General features: G+C 35.4%; 1 protein-coding gene and 1 non-coding gene across 5 annotated transcripts; both read left to right on the plus strand.

Moving 5' to 3' along the window:
• The first annotated feature begins 4,875 nt into the window (after positions 1 to 4,875).
• On the plus strand, positions 4,876 to 18,892 carry LOC129274604 (uncharacterized). 4 transcript variants are annotated; one of them, XM_064111509.1, is made up of 8 exons: positions 4,876 to 5,172; positions 7,960 to 8,132; positions 8,595 to 8,672; positions 11,809 to 11,977; positions 12,428 to 12,495; positions 13,244 to 13,357; positions 14,473 to 14,683; positions 15,903 to 18,892. In XM_064111509.1, exons 1-8 carry the CDS (start codon positions 4,971 to 4,973, stop codon positions 16,019 to 16,021), a joined length of 1,134 nt encoding a protein of 377 aa, XP_063967579.1. In that variant the 5' UTR covers positions 4,876 to 4,970; the 3' UTR covers positions 16,022 to 18,892. The 4 variants fall into 4 exon arrangements, with proteins under 4 accessions (XP_063967579.1, XP_063967743.1, XP_063967628.1 ...); XM_064111558.1 differs by having other exon boundaries at positions 5,030 to 5,120; XM_064111612.1 differs by lacking the exon at positions 4,876 to 5,172 and adding an exon at positions 5,949 to 7,697.
• TRNAA-AGC (transfer RNA alanine (anticodon AGC)) lies at positions 17,853 to 17,923 on the plus strand. Its single transcript has one exon. It is a non-coding gene; the product is annotated as a tRNA-Ala (tRNA).
• Positions 18,893 to 19,959: the final 1,067 nt, after the last annotated feature.

Below are 19,959 nucleotides of genomic sequence, written 5' to 3' on the forward strand. Positions count from 1 at the left end.
TTCATAAAAACAATGGCGCTAACAATAATAATAATAATAGTAGTGATAATAATAATAGTAATCATGATAATATTGACAAACTATGTAATTAATAATTAATAACAGTTTCAAAATGATGCTAATGATAATAAAGTATACTACTTCTACGACATGATAAAAACATAACAATAATAATAATAATTATAATCATAATAATAATAACAATAATAATAAATTATAATAATATTGATAATATATAACTACATTAACTACTCTATTGTACTATTACTACTACTACCACGACGACTACTAATAATACTAATTGAATAATACTACTAAAATAATCACCACTACAACTAATTATAATTATAATATGAAAACAAAGTAAAAACTACTTGTATAGCAATTTATAATCAACAAAATCATAAAAAGTGTTGTCCAGTTAGTTTCCCCTTAAAGGGATCGTCCAGGCTGAAAATATTTCTATTTTAATAAATAGAGTAAAATTCACAGAGCAAAATGCTGAAAATTTTATCAAAATCGGATAACAAATAATGAAGTTCCAGTTTCATCAATATGATAGCTGTTCTGTTGTCGCGATAATGAGAACTGGTAACAGATGGACAGACAAACGGTGCACAAACAGATGGAAAACATGATGCTTCCAGCAACTTCACTGTAGTAAAAAAATCCAATCACTGTTATTGCAGTAACATTTACGGTAAGACAGACAGATTTTATTATGGAACACCTGATACCATGGTTATCAGGTGTTCCTGATAAAAAGCACTGCTTTTTAGTGGATCCCTCCATTTTCTCAGAATTTTGTTTTATAATGGTTATGATATTTTTCTTATATATAATACTCTGTTACTTACTGTTACTTATAGATAAATATCATATATTGTACATGCCTCAATTTATTTTGCCTGTATGATAAGTTCATTGTAACTATTTTGACCACATGCATTACTTTGTTCTGTTGATAATGCAATAAAATAAATTGAATTGAATTGAATTAATGGTGTAGACTGGAGGCATAAAAAGAAAATAGATTCTTAAATTTATATATTTTTCATATTAACTGTTTTGATAAGTTTTGTCATTTTTTAGGACTTTCACTATACCTGCATGCCCCGAATATACCATCTTCAAACTACAGTACTTTACATCAAACAAAGTTTAATTTCTTGCCAACAACTGAAAACATAAATTTTATTTGAACACATATTCATCAAACTTGTAAGAATCTTAATCTTACATTACAATGCATCAACAAACATTGTCTTACTCTTATATACCTATAATAATGATTGCTTTTCTTTCATATAAAAATAAACAAAAAAAGGTCTATTTTACATCCTACTCATATAATAATGCAGTGTCATACCACAACATGCAACAATGGTGACGGAATATGTTATTCTTCTTCCATGACAGTGAGAGGGCAAATTACCAGCAATTCGGCAAAGGCAAATGATCAAGGCAAACGTTCGTGTTGAACATGCATTTGTATATGTTCTGCATATTTCTTCGGTGCGGACTTTTAAGTTTTGCATCGCGTGCGCGCCCAGCTGATAATGTACACCAACGAACGTAGAGGGCAGCAACACACAAGCGTCAAGGCCCTATATAAACAAGGTTGCGACAACAGGGGTCAAAGGTCAAATTTGAAGGATCTCGAATAGTTCCAACCGGGCCTTTTTGTCGACTGCTACCATTGGAAATGCGTGCAAAATTTTGAATCATTTTTTATAATTATATCGGAAATCGACGTTAGAAATTCATTTTTACACTGCACATCCATATCAATATATTAGCGACCACCTAAATTTATCAAATTTGTACAATCTTATAACAAAATCCGTGAAATATCGTTGATTTGAAAAATGGCAACCGAGTTCGTCGCAAGCCGCAAATGCTCACTGCTGCTGGTAGCGAGCGGGACGCTGCACTAATTTTCCCCGGAACTGTCGGGCTGGATGTAAGGTTCTGCTGGCCCCCCACGGGTCGTTTGGAGAGCGAGAGGTGAGTATGTACCGGAATGTCATGTGGTGCCATAAATACTAGTTTCATGTCCTAAATTCTTATTGTAGATTTTGCGCCGTTGAAAATTTAGCTGAATTTGATTTTTTTTACCAGAGCACTCAAAAACATGAATGATTATTTTGAGCATATCTTTGTGCTTGTCTTTCTTTACTAGTTTGAGTTTGACTGAGTGGGCCCTTATTCCTTAATTTATTTATTTTTTATTTTATTTCTGATATTTAACATGTTTAAATAGGCCACAGGGCGGCACATATCATCAACTTGGTGGTTTTCCATGTGGCCCTATTAACAAAAAGTACAGCAAAAAATGTTACTAGATCTATTAATAATACCAAATAGATCTAACGTTAGATCTAGATCTACATGCAGTGAGTTGAAATAAACATGACAAAATGTACAGGCAAAAAATGTATGCAAACATGTTATAAGAAAGATTATTGGTATCCTTAATTGGGAATTATGTTCATTTAATATTAAAATCAACTCCTATGACAATTTGAATCAAGCTTGTGAATTTAGATTTTGAAGATGAAACATATATTGCCTATTAATTGATGGAAAGTGAGATAAGTGCTGTGCAGAATGCAGATATTCAATTCTACTAACCTTATTTTTAATAAGAACAAAATTAATTTCAAGAATTCAATTCATTTTGGGGGCTTGGGGCCAATGCATAAAATGAATTTACAACCAGGACTGTACCAATTAGTGAAGTGCTTTATCCAGTTTAGATCAAAAGAACATAAAAAAAGAAAGTAAATATTTATTCATTTCAATCACCACACAGCACAAGGTTTACAGGATAACGTTAGGTTACTTATAATTATAAAATTTTACATTGGATAAGTGGTCTTGTCAGTTGTCACCAGAATAAGGCTAGTGCTAGTTTCCCCTTATATTCCTATCGCTACAGAATTTTTCATAGCGTTCTTAATATTTCTACCCTTTATGCCCTGTAAAAACATACCATGGTGTTCTTTGGATTTTATACCATTTCAATGCCTTACATACATGTACCTCGTTGCTGTCGAGATCAACATGCTTTATTTTATTTTCATATATGATACAGGCCAGGGTTATCCTTATAGTTGCCACCGTGATGTAAAACTATTCCGAAGGAAAGTGAAATACCCAAGTAGGCCTAGTACAGTACTAGACCAAAAGCTTTAGTATCTGTATCTGGTTGTTTTGCTGAACTGTGTTGGCTTCTCTCACTTAGTAAAATGTCAGAAATTGTTAAATAAATCCCTAGAAATGGTTATTCCTGTCTAGCCTAATACCAATTTGGCTATAAACTCTTTGTTGTGTACTGGGTGAGTTCAATTCTCACGAGGCATATTCGAACATCATTGACCACCAAGTCTATGATAACCCTAAATGCTTTCATGGTGTCAGTACATGGACAAATGAGTTTAGTAATCCAGTTGGTTTGCATGTAGCTTCCTTTTTTTTTTTAATATTACTTTCATTTCTGCACTGCCAATACTTTGCACATTTTCTAGACCAAAAATCTTCAATCTCTGTACCATCTCAGATGTTGTTCTGGAAGTTTCCATGGCAAAAAAGAATAGTGTAGCAAAAAACATCTGAGATAGTGTAGTAGGTTTCATGGTCATCATGTATCTTTCTTGGGCAAATGTTGGTCCTGAAAAGGACCACCCAATCTTGACGTTGCGACAAGTGTGTTCTTGTTGTCCTACTCATGCCTTGTGTACTGAAAGCCCTCTCGCTCAGACAGCAAGTATTGTATGTGCTAGTCCTTACGTGGAGCCACACTTAGAACAAGTTTCATTCGGTCTGTGCCTGCAGACTAAACTAATGTGGCCATGGCACCTCCTCACCCATCCAACGCCATATAAAGTTCATATTGGCATTAAAATGTATTTGCTTAATAAAACAACCTCTTTACACCCTTGTAAAAAAGTACTGCGATTACCGCGGTACTACTGCGGTACTACCACAGTACTACTGCGGTACAATTGAAGTACTTGTAGTACCGCGGTACTACCGCGGTACTACCGTGGTACTTATGCAGTAGTACCGCAGTACAATTGAAGTACTTGTAGAACCGTGGTACTATCGTGGTACTACCGTGGTACTTATGAAGTAGTACCGCAGTACAATTGAAGTACTTGTAGAACCGTGGTACTATCGTGGTACTACCGTGGTACTTCCGTGGTACTTATGCAGTAGTACCGCAGTACAATTGAAGTACTTGTAGAACCGTGGTACTATCGTGGTACTACCGTGGTACTCTTGCAATAGTACCGCGGTACAATTGAAGTACTTGTAGAACCGTGGTACTATCGTGGTACTACCGTGGTACTCCTAATCACTAAATATGGCTCAGAATATGCTTATTATCTGTATCAACATCCATTTTTACTAAATAAACTGGTTTTTAACATTACAAATTGTGATAGCCAACAAATTCCTCATGTATTTCTTGGTTTTTAATTTCTTATGTATTTGTTTGATATTATATTTTTTTTGTTTTTCTTTTTATGGAAAAAAAATTGAACATTATTCAACAACTTTTAGCCCCAAATCAAATGATTGCAGTGATGAAAAAGAAAAATAATGAGGGTTTTGACTATTCTTTGAAAAAAAAAACAATTCCCACAGGATTTGTACACAAATCACAAAATTTGGCCAGTTATGGTCTGCACTGACTAACTAAAAGCTCGTAATTTCAGAACAGTATACCCGTTCATCACAAACGTAAAATTGGTCTCAACAGATGCACAAGACTTCAATGAAAAAACTCATGAAGTTAGTGATCTATAATTAAGCTACACGGGATAATTGTTTGACAATCGTGATCACCTGAAGGACGCATGCGCGTATCTCGAAAAATCACGTGACGCGCGTGCACCTTTTTTATTGGATCGTAGAAAGGCGCGCGCGATCGTCTATTTTTCATTCAAGATCTCAGCCTCACTATGCCGCCACCAGCTTCAGACGAGTTCTTCTGTCTTTTTGAATTTGAAAGCGATGACAGCGTCGAAATTGGACCATTTTCTTGGATATTAGACACGGACAAGGATGTGGATCCTGAAAGCTATGTCGATCAAGCTGTTGAAGTTATGTGGGTCAGTGGCAGCAAAACGGAGAAGTATCGAGCAACAGTGTTGGCTGTAAATAGTAAGTCCGTACGGTGTACCCATGCAACTCAGTCCCATGCATCATGCATGCATTACTATACGATAATTGTGGTCATACATATTTACAATGACGTACATGTCAACGAATAATGTCAAAAATACATATTCTCTGCATAAAATCAAATTGAAAATTATATGATCGGCTGCACAATCTCATAATGAACACATCTGATGTCATACAATATTTAAGTCTAAAGAATTTAACGTAGGCCTACATATTTTTCTTCAAGTTCAAATCGACTTTCAAATAGGCCTAGATCTAAACCTTCCAAAAAGAAACTGCGTCTGCGAAGCCGAAGACAAACGTGTGCATGGCCATGGGAATGTAACATTATTGTTGACATGCTCACTCACTGCCACCATTCCTAATCCTATATATTCTTGTCATATGTGTAAAACACCTTGTGTATGTTAGTAGATCTACTTGTGACTCATTATTAACCCATCAAGGACGAGAGCTATTTAAAGCCTAAAGGCTAAAGGCCAAATTGATCATTGTTTTCCTCTACAAATTGGCAACTCGTATTTGTCGTAAATTTTGTTGGCCATTATTCGTTAAAATATCACTACCATCCCACAAATATGCGGGGCTTAGCCTTAGGCACTGATGGGTTAACAGTCAATTGACATGGTCCATTGACTTGTAGGGCCTACCACTACCAGTATTACAGTCAATGTACTATTAAAGGGGAAGTTCACCCTGACAAAAAGTTTATTGTAAAAATAGCAGAAAAAATAATAAAAAATATTGCCGAAGGTTTGAGAAAAATTCATCAAATAATTAAAAAGTTATTGGAATTTCAATTATTTGATTTGTGACGTCATATGCGAGCAGCATTCCTACATAGCGAATGGTAAAAAATCAATGAAATGTCATTTTCTCAGAAAATTGAAAATGGTTTTCACTGTACCTTTTGTATATCAATAGACAAATCATTTCACACCCGATCATGAATAGAAAACGAAATTAAGTCATCAGGAACCATACAAAATTTGAAATTCATGCATTTTATATTACATGACACATGGGGCAGCTGCTCGTTTATGACGTCACAAATCCAAACTTTGAACTCTAATAACTTTCTTACTCTTTAACAGATTTTCCTCAAACCTTCACCAATATTTTTTACTATTTTTTCTGCTATTTTTACTACAAAGTTTTCTTCAGGGTGAACTTCCCCTTTAATTAGATCTATATTGATTCAAATTGTTATTTTGGTAAAAAAAGGTCTACAATTGCACACCCCCCTGGCATTTCAACAAATATTTGGCCGATTGAAATTTGCACAAATTGATGCTCTAACTAATAATGATTGATATGTGACAAAAATTTCAAAGAAATTCGAAGGCGGGAACTCACGATATCGCCTTATCGGTGTCAACATGGCAATGGCTGCGATTGCGATGCCGATGGAGAGTAGTTGTTGCCTCCGATCGTACAACCAATTGTGATGGATCACAAACAATTATAACGCTGTGAGTGTGATAACATTAACAAGACTTTTTACATTTTTTTCTGTTATTTTTTCCCTTATAATTTATATTCATAATGGAAAAAAGTTTATCACATGTTATGATCAGCGTTATTATTGTTTGGGATTGATCACAATTGGTTGTACGATCGGAGGCAACAACTACTCTCCATTGCGATCGCATTGGATGTCGATGCCGATATCGTAATGTATTAATCATTATTAGAGCATCAATTTGTGCAAATTTCATCTCAATCGGCCATACACTTTTGAAATGCCAGGGGGGTGTGCAATTGTAGACCTTTAGGCTTTACCGTTATTTTTGTTAACTGAATTTGACTTTGTATTTGAATGTTCTACTAGCTACTCTTCTATATTATAAACATTGTCTGTGATTTATGTTCTGATGTTCGTACATTGCCATGATGTTGGTATATTGCAGTGAGTGCGATGTAAACAGTGGCACTGACCACATGATCACGTAGTACTAGTAAATTTCCAAGACCAAGCCTCACATGCATTATCAACATGTCTGTTATTTAACTCCGGGCATCGCTAGCAGATTTTTTTTTTTTTTTTTTTTTAAATTATTTTAAAGCAGTTTTTCGCTGCGCATTACTCCCATTAGACATTTTTGGCTCCGGATCACTAGCGCTGTCGCGCTAGCGATCCCCGGAGTTACATGTCTGTTAACTCCGAGGATTGCCACGCGATCCGAATCCACTCAAAAGTGAACAAAAAAAGTTCACATTTGTGCAGCTGAATTCAGCTTTAAAATAATAAAATCATGCAATACTTAATTACCACCAAAATATGACGCAATATGCTAGCTTTGCTGTGCCTCCATAAAAGAATCGGATTTCCCCCTCCATTCGGCACAAATTCAGTCATTTAATGGCTTCCGAGACTTCCCTCCCGTGGCCAACTGCACAAATGTGAACTTTTTTAGTTTTTTGTTCACTTTTGAGTGGATTCGGATCGCCCCAGAGTTATGTCTGTATGTGTGGCGCTGACGAGCTGCATGAATGATGAGGTAGGTACTAGAAATTGACAATCTGACATAAACATGATTATGTGCATGATTATTTTTTAGAAGTGCCCTAGCCTGTTAAAAAAATTTTTCGGGGTCTCCCTGATATGTTAAAGCAATTATCATGATTATGGAGACATTTGAAAAGTGATTTTTGTATTAATTATTTCCATAAACCAAACCAAATGAGGAGTGGGAAAGCTCCAAGTGAGTTTGTTTGAAATTGTATAGTTAATTTTTTAATTTGTTTCAAAATTGTTTAAAGGATCCAAGGATAATCTCATCAGAAAAAGGAACAAGATGTGTGACGGGCAATCAATGGAGACTGATAAGGAAACTGGGAGAGGGAAGAGAAAGAAGAAACCAACACGCACATACATGTATTCATCTTCGGAGTTGGAGACGGATGATGAGGAGCCTCAACCAAAAGAAACAAAGGTGTGTGTACATGTGTCATATGATATCCCAACACTGGAAGTAATTTTTGATGACTGACAGATTAACAAAATCTTTCTATCCAGTTATCATTTACAAACTCATCAACAAACATAGTCAATAAATCCTTTACAGTTTACAGAAATAACATTGTTGGCTTTGTTTCAATATTATGCAGCTCAATCATATTTATAAACAAATGTTCTGGTTAAAATGTATAAGGAGGGATATTTGTTTTCAATTTGTAGAAACAGAATAACATGTTTTTGCTCTTTTTTTAAATTTCTTGGGTGCTTAATACAGATGGTTCTAAGCGTCTACATATTGCTAAATTTTTCTTCATGAAGTAACTGCAATCGCCAATGGTTGTGTAACTTGTGTGCCTAGACAATTCCCAAGATGCTAAACAGTACTATTTAAAAAAAATCATAAAATTGTTTTTACTTCTATCTTTTCCTTTTTCAGAAATCAAAATCAAAAATTTCACAGTGCAATGAGATGGCCAGGGATCTCAGGAAGCAAATGTTTGGTGCCAATGAAACGGTATGTGCAGCTATTTAAACACCTTGGAATTGCAACTTGCAAGCGTGATTAATCTAAGGTACCTGTTGATGCATAGTAAGCTATAAGTTTGTTCACATATGCAAAGTGTCCTAAAATCACTGTTATATGACAATTAACTAAATGCTCAGTCCTGGGCAAGTCCAAGATAACGCGCGTGTTACGTATGGGACATTTCAGAGGCTTTTATTTCCAGAAAAATGGTGTAAAGGAACTTTGATTGCATTGAATTTAACCATGGTGATTGATATCCAGGAGAAGTGTATTCATGTAAAAAATTGTGAGAAATGACCTTGACAATGAGATTTTAGAAGAGAAAATGTGTGCTGTTACGTATGGGACCAGAAGAAAAGAGATTTTTTAAATTTCTTTTTTAAGTTGAAATTGCTCAGAAAGTATTTCATTTAAAACCTTGAAACTCACTGTGATAAAAGTCACAGCACTCAAGTTTACCAAGGATAAATTTCATGTAAAAAGGCAGAAAGCTCTAAGTACAGGCTCTGATTAAAGACAGATATGACGTGTTACGTATGGGACATTTTTTCCCCTATTCGTTTAGTGTGTGGAAAGCGTATATTGGATTTTTGGTCTGGTTACCAAAGTGAAATAAGCTGTAATTAATCAGATTTGTTTGCAAATTGTCAGGAAAATGAAATTCCAATAAAATTTACAACCATAATCATATTTGATTATATTTTTCATTTTTATCTATTTTGTTTCATACGGGCATGCTGCTAATCAACCACTAACTGATTTGAACATGTATTTACTAGTGCTAATTATTATAGAAGTTTTGATGATATTTTTTTGTTTTTTTTATTTGGGGGTGGGGGCAATTTTTATACATTCACTGGGCTTTTAAGTTGTATAATTAAACTGTGTGAAAATGCCTTTTCTATTGTTCAAGAAGAACCACTTGAGTAATACCAGCTATAGATCTACAAACAAGTATGATCATTCTGTGCGAATATAATGAACCACCGTGCACCGTTCTTGGTCTATATTAGTGTATTTTCCCTAAATATGAAATGCCATGAAACAGTTGCATGATTTCTAAAATGAAAGCATACACACCCTTGCTTTTATCAAATACATCTTTACTACCTGTAGATTTAATCTTGAACAGGGGGGCCACAATATGAAATAATACACAGTTAAAATTCTTGATGTTGTCACAGTTTCTAACAAAACTTTTCTGAAAGGCTATTTTTTATGGGCATCTTCTGCATCATCACATAATTTTTGTAAAATTTGTTCTTTTTTTTTTTTTGTTATCCCTCTTCACTGTATTTATCTTACTCAGTAGCTACACTTTCCTCTGTAAAGATGTGAATTTCTTGATTGGTAGTAACTGGTGGAGGTAAAAAAAAAAAATCTGTCTCTGGTTCATTAGCAAAGCTGAACTTTGTTTTGCAAGACTTGTTTTCTTCCTCATGATTCCGAGGCTGACAGTAATGGCAACTGTCTGATTGTCATATATTTTCACCTTTCTTACAAATTAATAAATAAGAGGGTATTTTTAAATCAAATTATAGCATTCTTTCAATCTGAATCAGGTTCTTCTGGATGGCTTAATGTTGTTGCATTTCTTGAAGAACAAATGTGCTCCTTCATATTCAGATTGTTCTCAAATGAAGTGATGACTTCTGTATGGATTATGCTCTACCTAAATTAATATATTTTACACATTTCATGCTGATTTATTTTACCTACCTCTCCCCATTTAGAATGCAGCAGTCTAGTATTGTCTCAAGACAGTGGCTGCAAGATTGGGATGCATGCTGCAGGCTCATTGACCATTCATGTACTGAGAAACTATTGATGCCTGCTGCATGTACATTCGCATGCAATATATATGGGGATGTCCCATACGTAACACATTGTCACATACGTAACATTATTTCATTTGCTAATTAAAAATGGGTCTAATTGTTATTTCTTTTCTTTCTAACCAGTATCTAACTTCTTAACACAATAAATTAGAACTTCCCAGAATAGCACTGCAATAACTTTTACAAATTCAGAAATAAACTAAAAAAATGTCCTCAATTTGTTACGTATGGGACAATCGCTGATAGGACGCGACCTAATTTGCATAATTAATTGCGTCGTGCATAAATTTTCATACCAAATTAAAATAGATGATGAACCTCTTAGGTCCACATATTAATAAAATTTCAATTGTGTTCCTTTAAAGGTGTAGATCAGTAGTGGTTTAGGAACTCGAAATGTATTTGAAATCAGGTTAATGGGTATTTATATAAAGAAAACATCATTAAAGAACTATCGTGGAATTTTGGACACCTAATTTTACTTCTGTGTGATTTTATGAATGAAAAAAGGTTGATCTTGTATCCATCGAAGAGCGAAAATTCGTTCGTAAAATTCAAATATCAATACACACGGCCGTTATCGACTTTTGTACGTGGGCCACGTACAAAAGTAAATATCTGTTTTCTTTGATATTTCAGCCATTTCTGAACCGATTTTGATCAAATAAACGTGACATTTGTTTAAAATTAATGATCTTACTTCAGTATTTTTAGTTATTTTCATTCCAGCTCCCAAAATAGTTAAATGGTTCCAACGCCCTCTCGCCCACTACTGATCTTCCTCTTTAAATAATAATGATTTTTTATATTTGTCCCATACGTAACACAGCATTTCTAATTTATGCAAATTAAGTCACTGAAATTTGCATAAATTTGCATGATACAATTTATTCCTTCACAGAATTTTAAATTTCAACTATCATGCTTCAAAATGACACCAAACATTTCAATGTTGAGCAAAGATGAAATTTTGTCTTCTCAGGGGACCTTATCTTGGACTTGCCCTCCTATTGATTGCTACAATTTTAACACATTTGAATGAATCCTTTAAAATTTTCATTGAACATATTTAGCTAAGTAATTAAACATTATAAATGTACAAAGTCAATATATTTAGTTAGATAAGTATGCTAATTGCCATGTAAAATCTTACAAATCCTAATTCACAGTGAAACCTTGTTATTGGTCAAAATTAACTAAATCCTGTTATGACGAGGTAATTGCGCTGGTTCACATTCATAAACCATACTTTTTAACTAGTGTCCGATTTGTTATCATTCTGACAGAAAAAATCAAATGGACGTACGGCAACGGGAAGTGGAACAAGTGGTGAGATAATTGACCTGAAAAAGCAGTTGGAGAAATCAAGGAGAGAGACTGAGGATCTGCAGGTGAAGCTGACTAAGGAGAAGGCAGTTAGGGAAAAGATACAGCAACAGCTGTTGTTTTTGCAAGGTACAGTATTTCCTCCCATTATTTAGTATTCAAATGCTTGGACAATACCTCATAGTCATATACCTCACATATTCGTTAAACAAACCTTTAGTTTATGGTGCCCTTTTGAGCCCATTTAAATAATTCATGTTGAATAGTTGGTAAAAAAAAAAGTTGGAATGAGGGGACTTGTTCCATATGTTAACAACTCTGTATAAGCCTTCTGAACTTTGTGAAATTCATGGAGTGGCTTCTTTTTCTGAGGTATCCCAATCTCTCAAAGAAGTTTTCTACTTTTTTTTATCTGTGTCATGATCTTATGTTTGTATTAAATCTCCAGCTCTCTTCTCCATTCTAGAGTATTCAGCTTCGGTTTGGCAAATTTTTCTTCATATAATACCTTCATAGTTTTAAATAGTTCAATTTTTAGTGGTATGAATAAATATCTATGTTATTTTGTTTTTGTTCAAGGAGTGCCTAAATTCATTGAAACCTTTAAAGGGTTCATAGTGGATATGGAGGAGATGTCGAGACTCAAGGTATGTTGTGAATCTTAAGGGGTGGTCACACTGGACATGACTATACCCACGAATTTGCTGTATGCATGTGGTACGAACTAGTGCTCTATGTCTACTGTTCACATATTTGCCAATGCCATGAGAAAGCAGTAAGAATCCGATAACACTTCCATCAAGAATGGAGAAGAACCAGTACGATGTCTTGCGAACTCAGTATGATTGCAGTAAGAATGGTGGACAATACCTATGACATTCTTACTGCAATTGTACCAAGTGTGTAACCCTCGTACTGGTTCTTCTTTCTTGATGGAAGAGTATCGCATATTTACTGCTGTCTCACTGCATTCTTGTGGCATTCGCAAATATGCATACAGTATGCATTGAGCATATGTAGGTATGGTCGATACATGGCGAACTACGATCGTACAGGTTAATACCGCAGGCAAATGTGTACAGCATTTGTGGGTATAGTCATGACTGTGTGATCACTCCTTTAGGCAAAGCGATTCCAGGCCAGCGTGCATTTGTGTTTATGATGAATTACTCTGGATGGATCGTTATATTGTATAGGTCTATGAAAACTGAATCAGTGGGAATTAGTAACTATTTAGAAGTCATTTTTTAGAGGAGGAAACATGCATGCAAATCTCTTATGCTATTTGCTATTTTCTGTTTGCTTTTGTTTCCTTTGATTGCTTGACCTACTTTGCAGTAAAATCTTGGTAAATATTTGATGGTATGAAATATGGATTTTCGTTTTCATTGGCAGGCTGATCATGAAGAGATGCACTGTCCATCAGGAGGGTCATCTACATCATCCTCGCCCGCTCGTTCCTCCACCCAGTCCTCCACCCAATCCTCGCCATCATCAGCACGACCACAGGTAATTACTTCATGTATAAATATTTTAGTTCGACTAAGTGGCCCAGATTCAAAAAGAAAATTTGTACATAACCATGATTAACATTGATTACTGCTCGTATACAAGATAACAATTTCTAATTATATGATGGTTCGAGCTTGCAAATCGGCAAAATATTTCAGAAACATTTATTTGTTGCATTAAGTGTGTACTGTCAATATTGTTAACAGTATTTAGTCCTCACCAGGCCAGGTTAGTCTATAGCCCGCACCCCCCCCCCCACAAGAAATCTCGGCCGCAGAACGCGCCGCCGCCACGAAAGTTGGCACCATAACCTGCGACATAATCTACAAGATTGTAATATTTTTTTGAAAAAATCAGTATTGTTAATTATGCAAAATTATGCGAAATCCCTTTTGTCTATAAATCTCGAAATATAATTGACAATATGCTCAATTTGTGCATCATCATATTTTATAACTTATAACATGTTTTCAAAATTGCGACAGCCAAATAATTCCTGGTGTATTTCTTTGTTTTTGGAATTTCTTATGTTTTTTTTTTATTTTATTTTATTTTTTATTGTTTGTTTTTTCGATGGAAAAATTATTTACCATCAGTCAACAATTTTTAGCCCAAAATCAAAAGATAGTTTTGATTGAAAAAAAAATTAATGAAGCTTTTTTCTCTTATTGGAAAAAAAAATCAGTTTCCATAGGATTTGTACACAAATCACAAAATTTAGCGATTTCCGGGCTAGCAATCGCTTACAAAAGGGTATACACATGGTCGTTGCGAAATTTGGTCTCATACGATGCGGAAGACTTCGATGAAAAAACTCCTGAAGTCGCGCGGCAATACCTGCGTGCGTTGCAGAATTATCGTGCAAAAAGTGAGGGGGTGGAATCCAACCCCCGTCCTCCCCTTCCTGCGCACAGTCAAAAGATCCATCTATTTTATCCATCAGTTTACAAATGGTATTTCATAGATGTGAACAATGGTTTGTATAAATCTTTGTTAATTTCAACCATTGCATTAAATATGTTACAGTAAATTTACCCTCATTTATGTTGGCCATGATTAAGTCAGTAGGGTATATCAGCATATAATCACTAACCATGTTGTATTTTCTTAAGTCCCAACAGATTGCCCTTGGATCGAAGGTCTCTCTTAGTCGAAACGTCCTCGACAGGTGCAACGCTGGTGATTTTCGCAAGTACACCTGCGATTTGATGCTGGCGGTGTTCGGCAGGCCTACCCTACTGACCTCGTCACTGACTGGTGCGAAGAATGTGGCAGGTCGCGCAAAGCCACCTCTGGACAGTGACAAGCTTCAGGGGATAATTAGTAAGTAACAAGACTTAGCTCATTATTGATTAAACATTTGTCAAGATGTACAATTTTGGTTTTTGTGTTTAAATTTGTCAGCTTTACAAATTTGGTGGGTGCAGATAATATTATGCAATGCCATTAATGTTTCATTTTAATCATTAACCCTCCGCTAACAAAGTGGTTGGATTTTAAAATTTTAAAATTTGTACATGTGCACATGAAACCCCTTATAACGAGGTGTTTGGGACCATCGATTTTACCTTGTCATAAGCGGTATCTCGTTATAAACGGCAGATTCAATAACACATATAGAAACACATTTACAATTGGGACCAAAGGATTCTCCTCGTTATAAGCGGTACAGGGAAACCCCGTTATAACGAACTCGCTTATAACGAGGGGAATCCTTTGGTCCCGATCGTAAATCTGTGTTTTATATGTATTATTAAATCTGCCGTTTATAACGAAGTACCGCTTAATATAACGAGGTAAATTTGATGGTCCCGACCACCTTGTTAAAACAGGGTTACCTGTACTTCATTATAAGCGAGCTCGTTATAACAGGGTTTCCCAATATCATGATCACTTCTGACAGATGTACCCGTCCATTATGTAATTTTTACTCAGATTACAAAGCTACCAGCAATTTTGATTTGATAATATTTTCTTCATTCATTGTTCGTTTATAGTGGAAAATGTGTGCCATCATGGACATTACATATTTGGGCAAATTATGTAATGGATCCTGATGGTACACATTTTATGAAATAGCTGAACATTTGATGAGCCAAATGTTTGTAAACTTGTAGTGTATAAACTTGTTCATAGCTTTGTATTCAAAGTACAAGTTACATCCTTTAAATTGTGCGATAGCGGAAGCAGGATTTTTTATAGTTCGCAATCGAAGATCCATCTAGTTCATATTTGTAATGTCTTTGACTCTGGAATAGCCCGTATCAGCCTACTTATTATAAAAAGATATCACTGCCCAATCTATGCAGGGCTAGTGCTTAGCTTTTTATTTACAGGTGAACATAACACATTAAATATATTTGATCATAGACTTGTGTGTTGTAGAACCTAACAAGTTTGTGGCTAATACAGAGCTTCTTTCTTATTTCTAGTGGCCAAATAAAATTTCAAGTGGCCATTGGCACCCAAGTCGTGCTATGATTCTCATTTACCTACCTTGACTATAATCTTTTTTTTTTGTTTTTTACGTGTTCCTTTGCAGGTCATGTCAAGTCAAAGTTCCCAGGAGTGTCATCATCGGAAATCCGCATCGTTATAACCGAAAGAGAACCAAGCCAAAGAAAACCAAGCCAAAGAATTAAACCAAGAACCACAAGATGAGACCAAATGAAGCACTTTGTCAAGATGACTAATTAATTAATAATGAGCTAAGTCTTGTTACTTACTAATTATCCCCTGTTCACTGTCCAGAGGAGGCAAATTTGCGCGACCTGCCACATTCTTCGCACCATTCAGTGACGAGGTCAGTAACATGGGCCTGCCGAACACTGCCAGCATCAGAGGACTTAACAAGCACATGCATATTCTGTTCCAAATATAATTTAGTATGATCATCATGATGCGACCTATCCGAGTATGCCATGTTTGGTACGTTTCTGGCACTTCTGAATCGCCCGTCGCTCCTGTGTATTTTTTTGGTTGATTGGAATATGTTTTAGACCACAGGCATTGCTATAATGCTTGCTACAGACCAACATTAAAAAAAATAATAATAATGTTTTAATAGGGGCCAGAATTATCCTTATCTGATATATTAAAGGTGCTCCTGCATCGTTTATCATACACACAGTGCCATCTTGCGCACAAACTAGCCTAGTTCAAAATGGCGATCTGTAGCGTAGCATCCCAACGCTTGATGATCTTTAACATTTCACCTGTTTCTAAAGCTATTTTGATAAAAAGCTCTTCATGGGCCATCACATCAATTCTAGGCATGTATTGTGTTTTCCGTCCAGCTGGTACTAATATATTAAATTTTATGTTTTGGCATGTGGATATCAAATGACAGTGCGCACGCATCAATCAGTGTTCTTTGTTGGCACCCTTCTAAACAAATAAGTGTCAAGAACTTTCTTGTTGAGTAAATTTTGATCTGATAAGGAAACAATTTGAGATTTTTTTGTGCAAAAAATGGCATTTATATATGATCTACGGATAAAAGCCCAAATTCACCTTGAAGAATGGAATCAAATCAGACTAACAAGAAACTACGTCTCTTGGAAGACATCAAAATTTATATGGGGAACCTAAATTGCCTCAAACATGCATTAAAATTTGAGACATTTGGTATTGTTAATCTGGTCTTTAAACAAAAGCGAATGGAATTAAAATTGCTTTTGTTATGATTTTGAATGACGGGAATATACCAAATTATTTCATGTTCCTGATTGTTCCGTACTCTATTTGCCAAAGATATTGCTGAAATGTATTCATTGTGTGCTGAAAAATAACTTTGATAATGTGTATGCGTTTGACGCCATTTATTTAAGTGGCAAATTTCCTCTCGTCCTTTAAAAACTTTGCCTTGTGCCAAATAACAAAGTATGCTCATGTAACATTTTAAAGGCATTGTCTTCTATATGTGTACACAATATATTTACCCTACTTATTTGTTGTGTAAGGTCACATTGATAAAGTGCTGTAACAAATATTGTTATATTATTGATAGATTATCTGTAGTAGTTATAAAAAAGTACTAAAGTAGAGATGTTAGATATCTTCATGTTTTTGTTGCAACTCAGTACAGATGTTTTTAACTACAGTTTTGAGATATTATTGATAGATTATCTGCTACAATTTCTACATATATGATTCATTTATTTATTTATGATTCATTATTTTAAATAATCATATTTTACTTCTATTTACTTACCTTGTCAAAGATTTTCTTTGCTCTTCATTACCTATAATATATATTTATGTTCAGTTTAATTCTCCACTCAATTCAATCTTTATTTGGAAATAAAGATTGAATTGACTGTATTATTCGTGTTAATTATATATTCAAAAAGCTGCATCACTTCGCCGTGATCCCTCGCATAGGCCTATAAAGTTGATTCTATCCTTTGGGTTTATGTCAGGTTTCTATAGCTTCTGACCATACGAGCATTGAAAGTTAAGGGGTTTATGGGACGAATTATCGACTAGGGCCGTCCATAGCTCAGTCGGTAGAGCACCGGGCTAGCAATCCGGAGGTCTCGGGTTCGAATCCCGATGGAACCCCATTTTCTTTGCTCTTTATTACCTATAATATATATTTATGGTCAGTTTAATTCTCCGCTCAATTCAATCTTTATTTGGAAATAAAGATTGAATTGACTGTATTATTCGTGTTACTTGTCAAAGATTGGAAGGAACTTGATTGATGTATGTTTTTGTTCCAACTTGGATACAAGTACGTGTTTTACAACTCAACAGTTCTTGAAAATTTTATAGACTTTATATGAAGCGTAATCTCAACTTGCCTTTACCATAAACATTGTGCTCGAACCTAAAACTCGTTAGTCATAGTAGTTATAAAAAAGTACTAAAGTAGAGATGTTAGATATCTACATGTTTTTGTTGCAACTCAGTAGAGATGTTTTTAACTACAGTTTTGAGATATTATTGATAGATTATCTGCTGCAATTTCTACATATATGATGCATGTGTTTAGTTTTAATGGTTTTAAATAATCATGTTTTACTTCTATTTACTTACCTTGTCAAAGATTGGAAGATTTATGTTTTTGTTGCAACTTTGATACAAGTACGTGGACAGTGTTTTACAACTCAACAGTTCTTGGAAATTGTATAGACTTTTTATATGAAGCGTAATCTCAACTTGCCTTCACCACAAACATTGTGCGTGAACCTAAAACTCGTTAGTCATAGTTGTTATAAAAGTACTAAAGTAGAGATGTTAGATATCTTTGTTTTTGTTGCAACTCGAGTACAGATGATTTTCACTACAGTTTTTATCATGTAAAATATTAAGCATATAACTTTAACTTGCCTTTACTTCAACCAACCATTCAGCCATTGTGTGTGCTAAAACTTCAGGAATCCCGTTACCTCAACCAACCATTTAGCCATTGTGTGTGCCAAAACTTAGTCATGTTAGTAAGAAAGTACATGATTACAGATGTTAAAACATATATATATATATATATATATATATACATATCTCAAAATAAACTTTTTATAATATTAATACTTTTGTAATTTTCTTATTACTGTGATTAAGCTAAATGAAATTGTGATCGTTTTCATAAAGGTGTGCAAGTACCGCAGTAGCACCAGGGTAGTACCATGGTACAGGTACCACGGTACTATCGCAGTACTATCGCAGTACAGGTTTACAGGTACAGCGGTACTACTGCGGTACTACCGCAGTACAGGTACCGCGGTACTACCGCAGTACAGGTACCGCGGTACTACCGCAGTACCTGTACTGCGGTACTACCGCAGTATAGGTACCGCGGTACTACCGCAGTACAGGTACTGCGGTACTACGGCAGTACTACTGCGGTACTACCGCAGTATAGGTACCGCGGTACTACCGCAGTACAGGTACTGCGGTACTACCGCAGTACAGGTACTGCGGTAGTACCGCGGTACCTATACTGCGGTAGTACCGCAGTATAGGTACTGCGGTAGTACCGCGGTACCTATACTGCGGTAGTACCGCAGTATAGGTACCGCGGTACTACCGCAGTACAGGTACTGCGGTACTACCGCAGTACAGGGTACCTGTACTGCGGTACTACTGCAGTACTACCGCAGTATAGGTACCGTGGTACTACCGCAGTACAGATACTGCGGTACTACCGCGGTACTACCGCAGTAGTACCGACCAATTTACCACGAGTACTACCGCAGTACTTGTACTGCGGTAGTACTGCGGTACTTGTACCGCAGTACTACCGCAGTACTTTTTTACAAGGGCAACTATCTAAATTAACGCATGATCCAACTATATTATCATTACATGTACACTAAATATGAAATAGAAGAAACAATAGGTAGAGAGTGAGAGATTGACCCTCATTTTATGCTGTTGCCACCAATGAAAGTTCTTAATTTAAATTTGGAACTTCATGAGAGTCGAACTCATCCAACATTGCACAAAATGCGGTCAGAAGACAGGCGGAATGATACATGATGAAAGATTTACAGGAGAACATTTCAAGGAAATAAGAAAGATTGACTGCACAATGTAGCCCTACATGTATGTAATATAATCACATCTTATTACAATCATGATGAAAATCAAACAAT

This window comes from Lytechinus pictus, chromosome 1, assembly GCF_037042905.1.
Source record: "Lytechinus pictus isolate F3 Inbred chromosome 1, Lp3.0, whole genome shotgun sequence".
Taxonomy (NCBI): Eukaryota; Metazoa; Echinodermata; class Echinoidea; order Temnopleuroida; family Toxopneustidae; genus Lytechinus; species Lytechinus pictus.

Coding starts and splice junctions, on each gene's coding strand:
- LOC129274604 (XM_064111509.1), top strand. CDS start 4,971: ATGCCGCCACCAGCTTCAGACGAGTTCTTCTGTCTTTTTGAATTTGAA. Junction 8,673..11,808: donor TGTTTGGTGCCAATGAAACG/GTATGTGCAGCT, acceptor TCATTCTGACAG/AAAAAATCAAATGGACGTAC. Junction 14,684..15,902: donor CAAGCTTCAGGGGATAATTA/GTAAGTAACAAG, acceptor GTTCCTTTGCAG/GTCATGTCAAGTCAAAGTTC.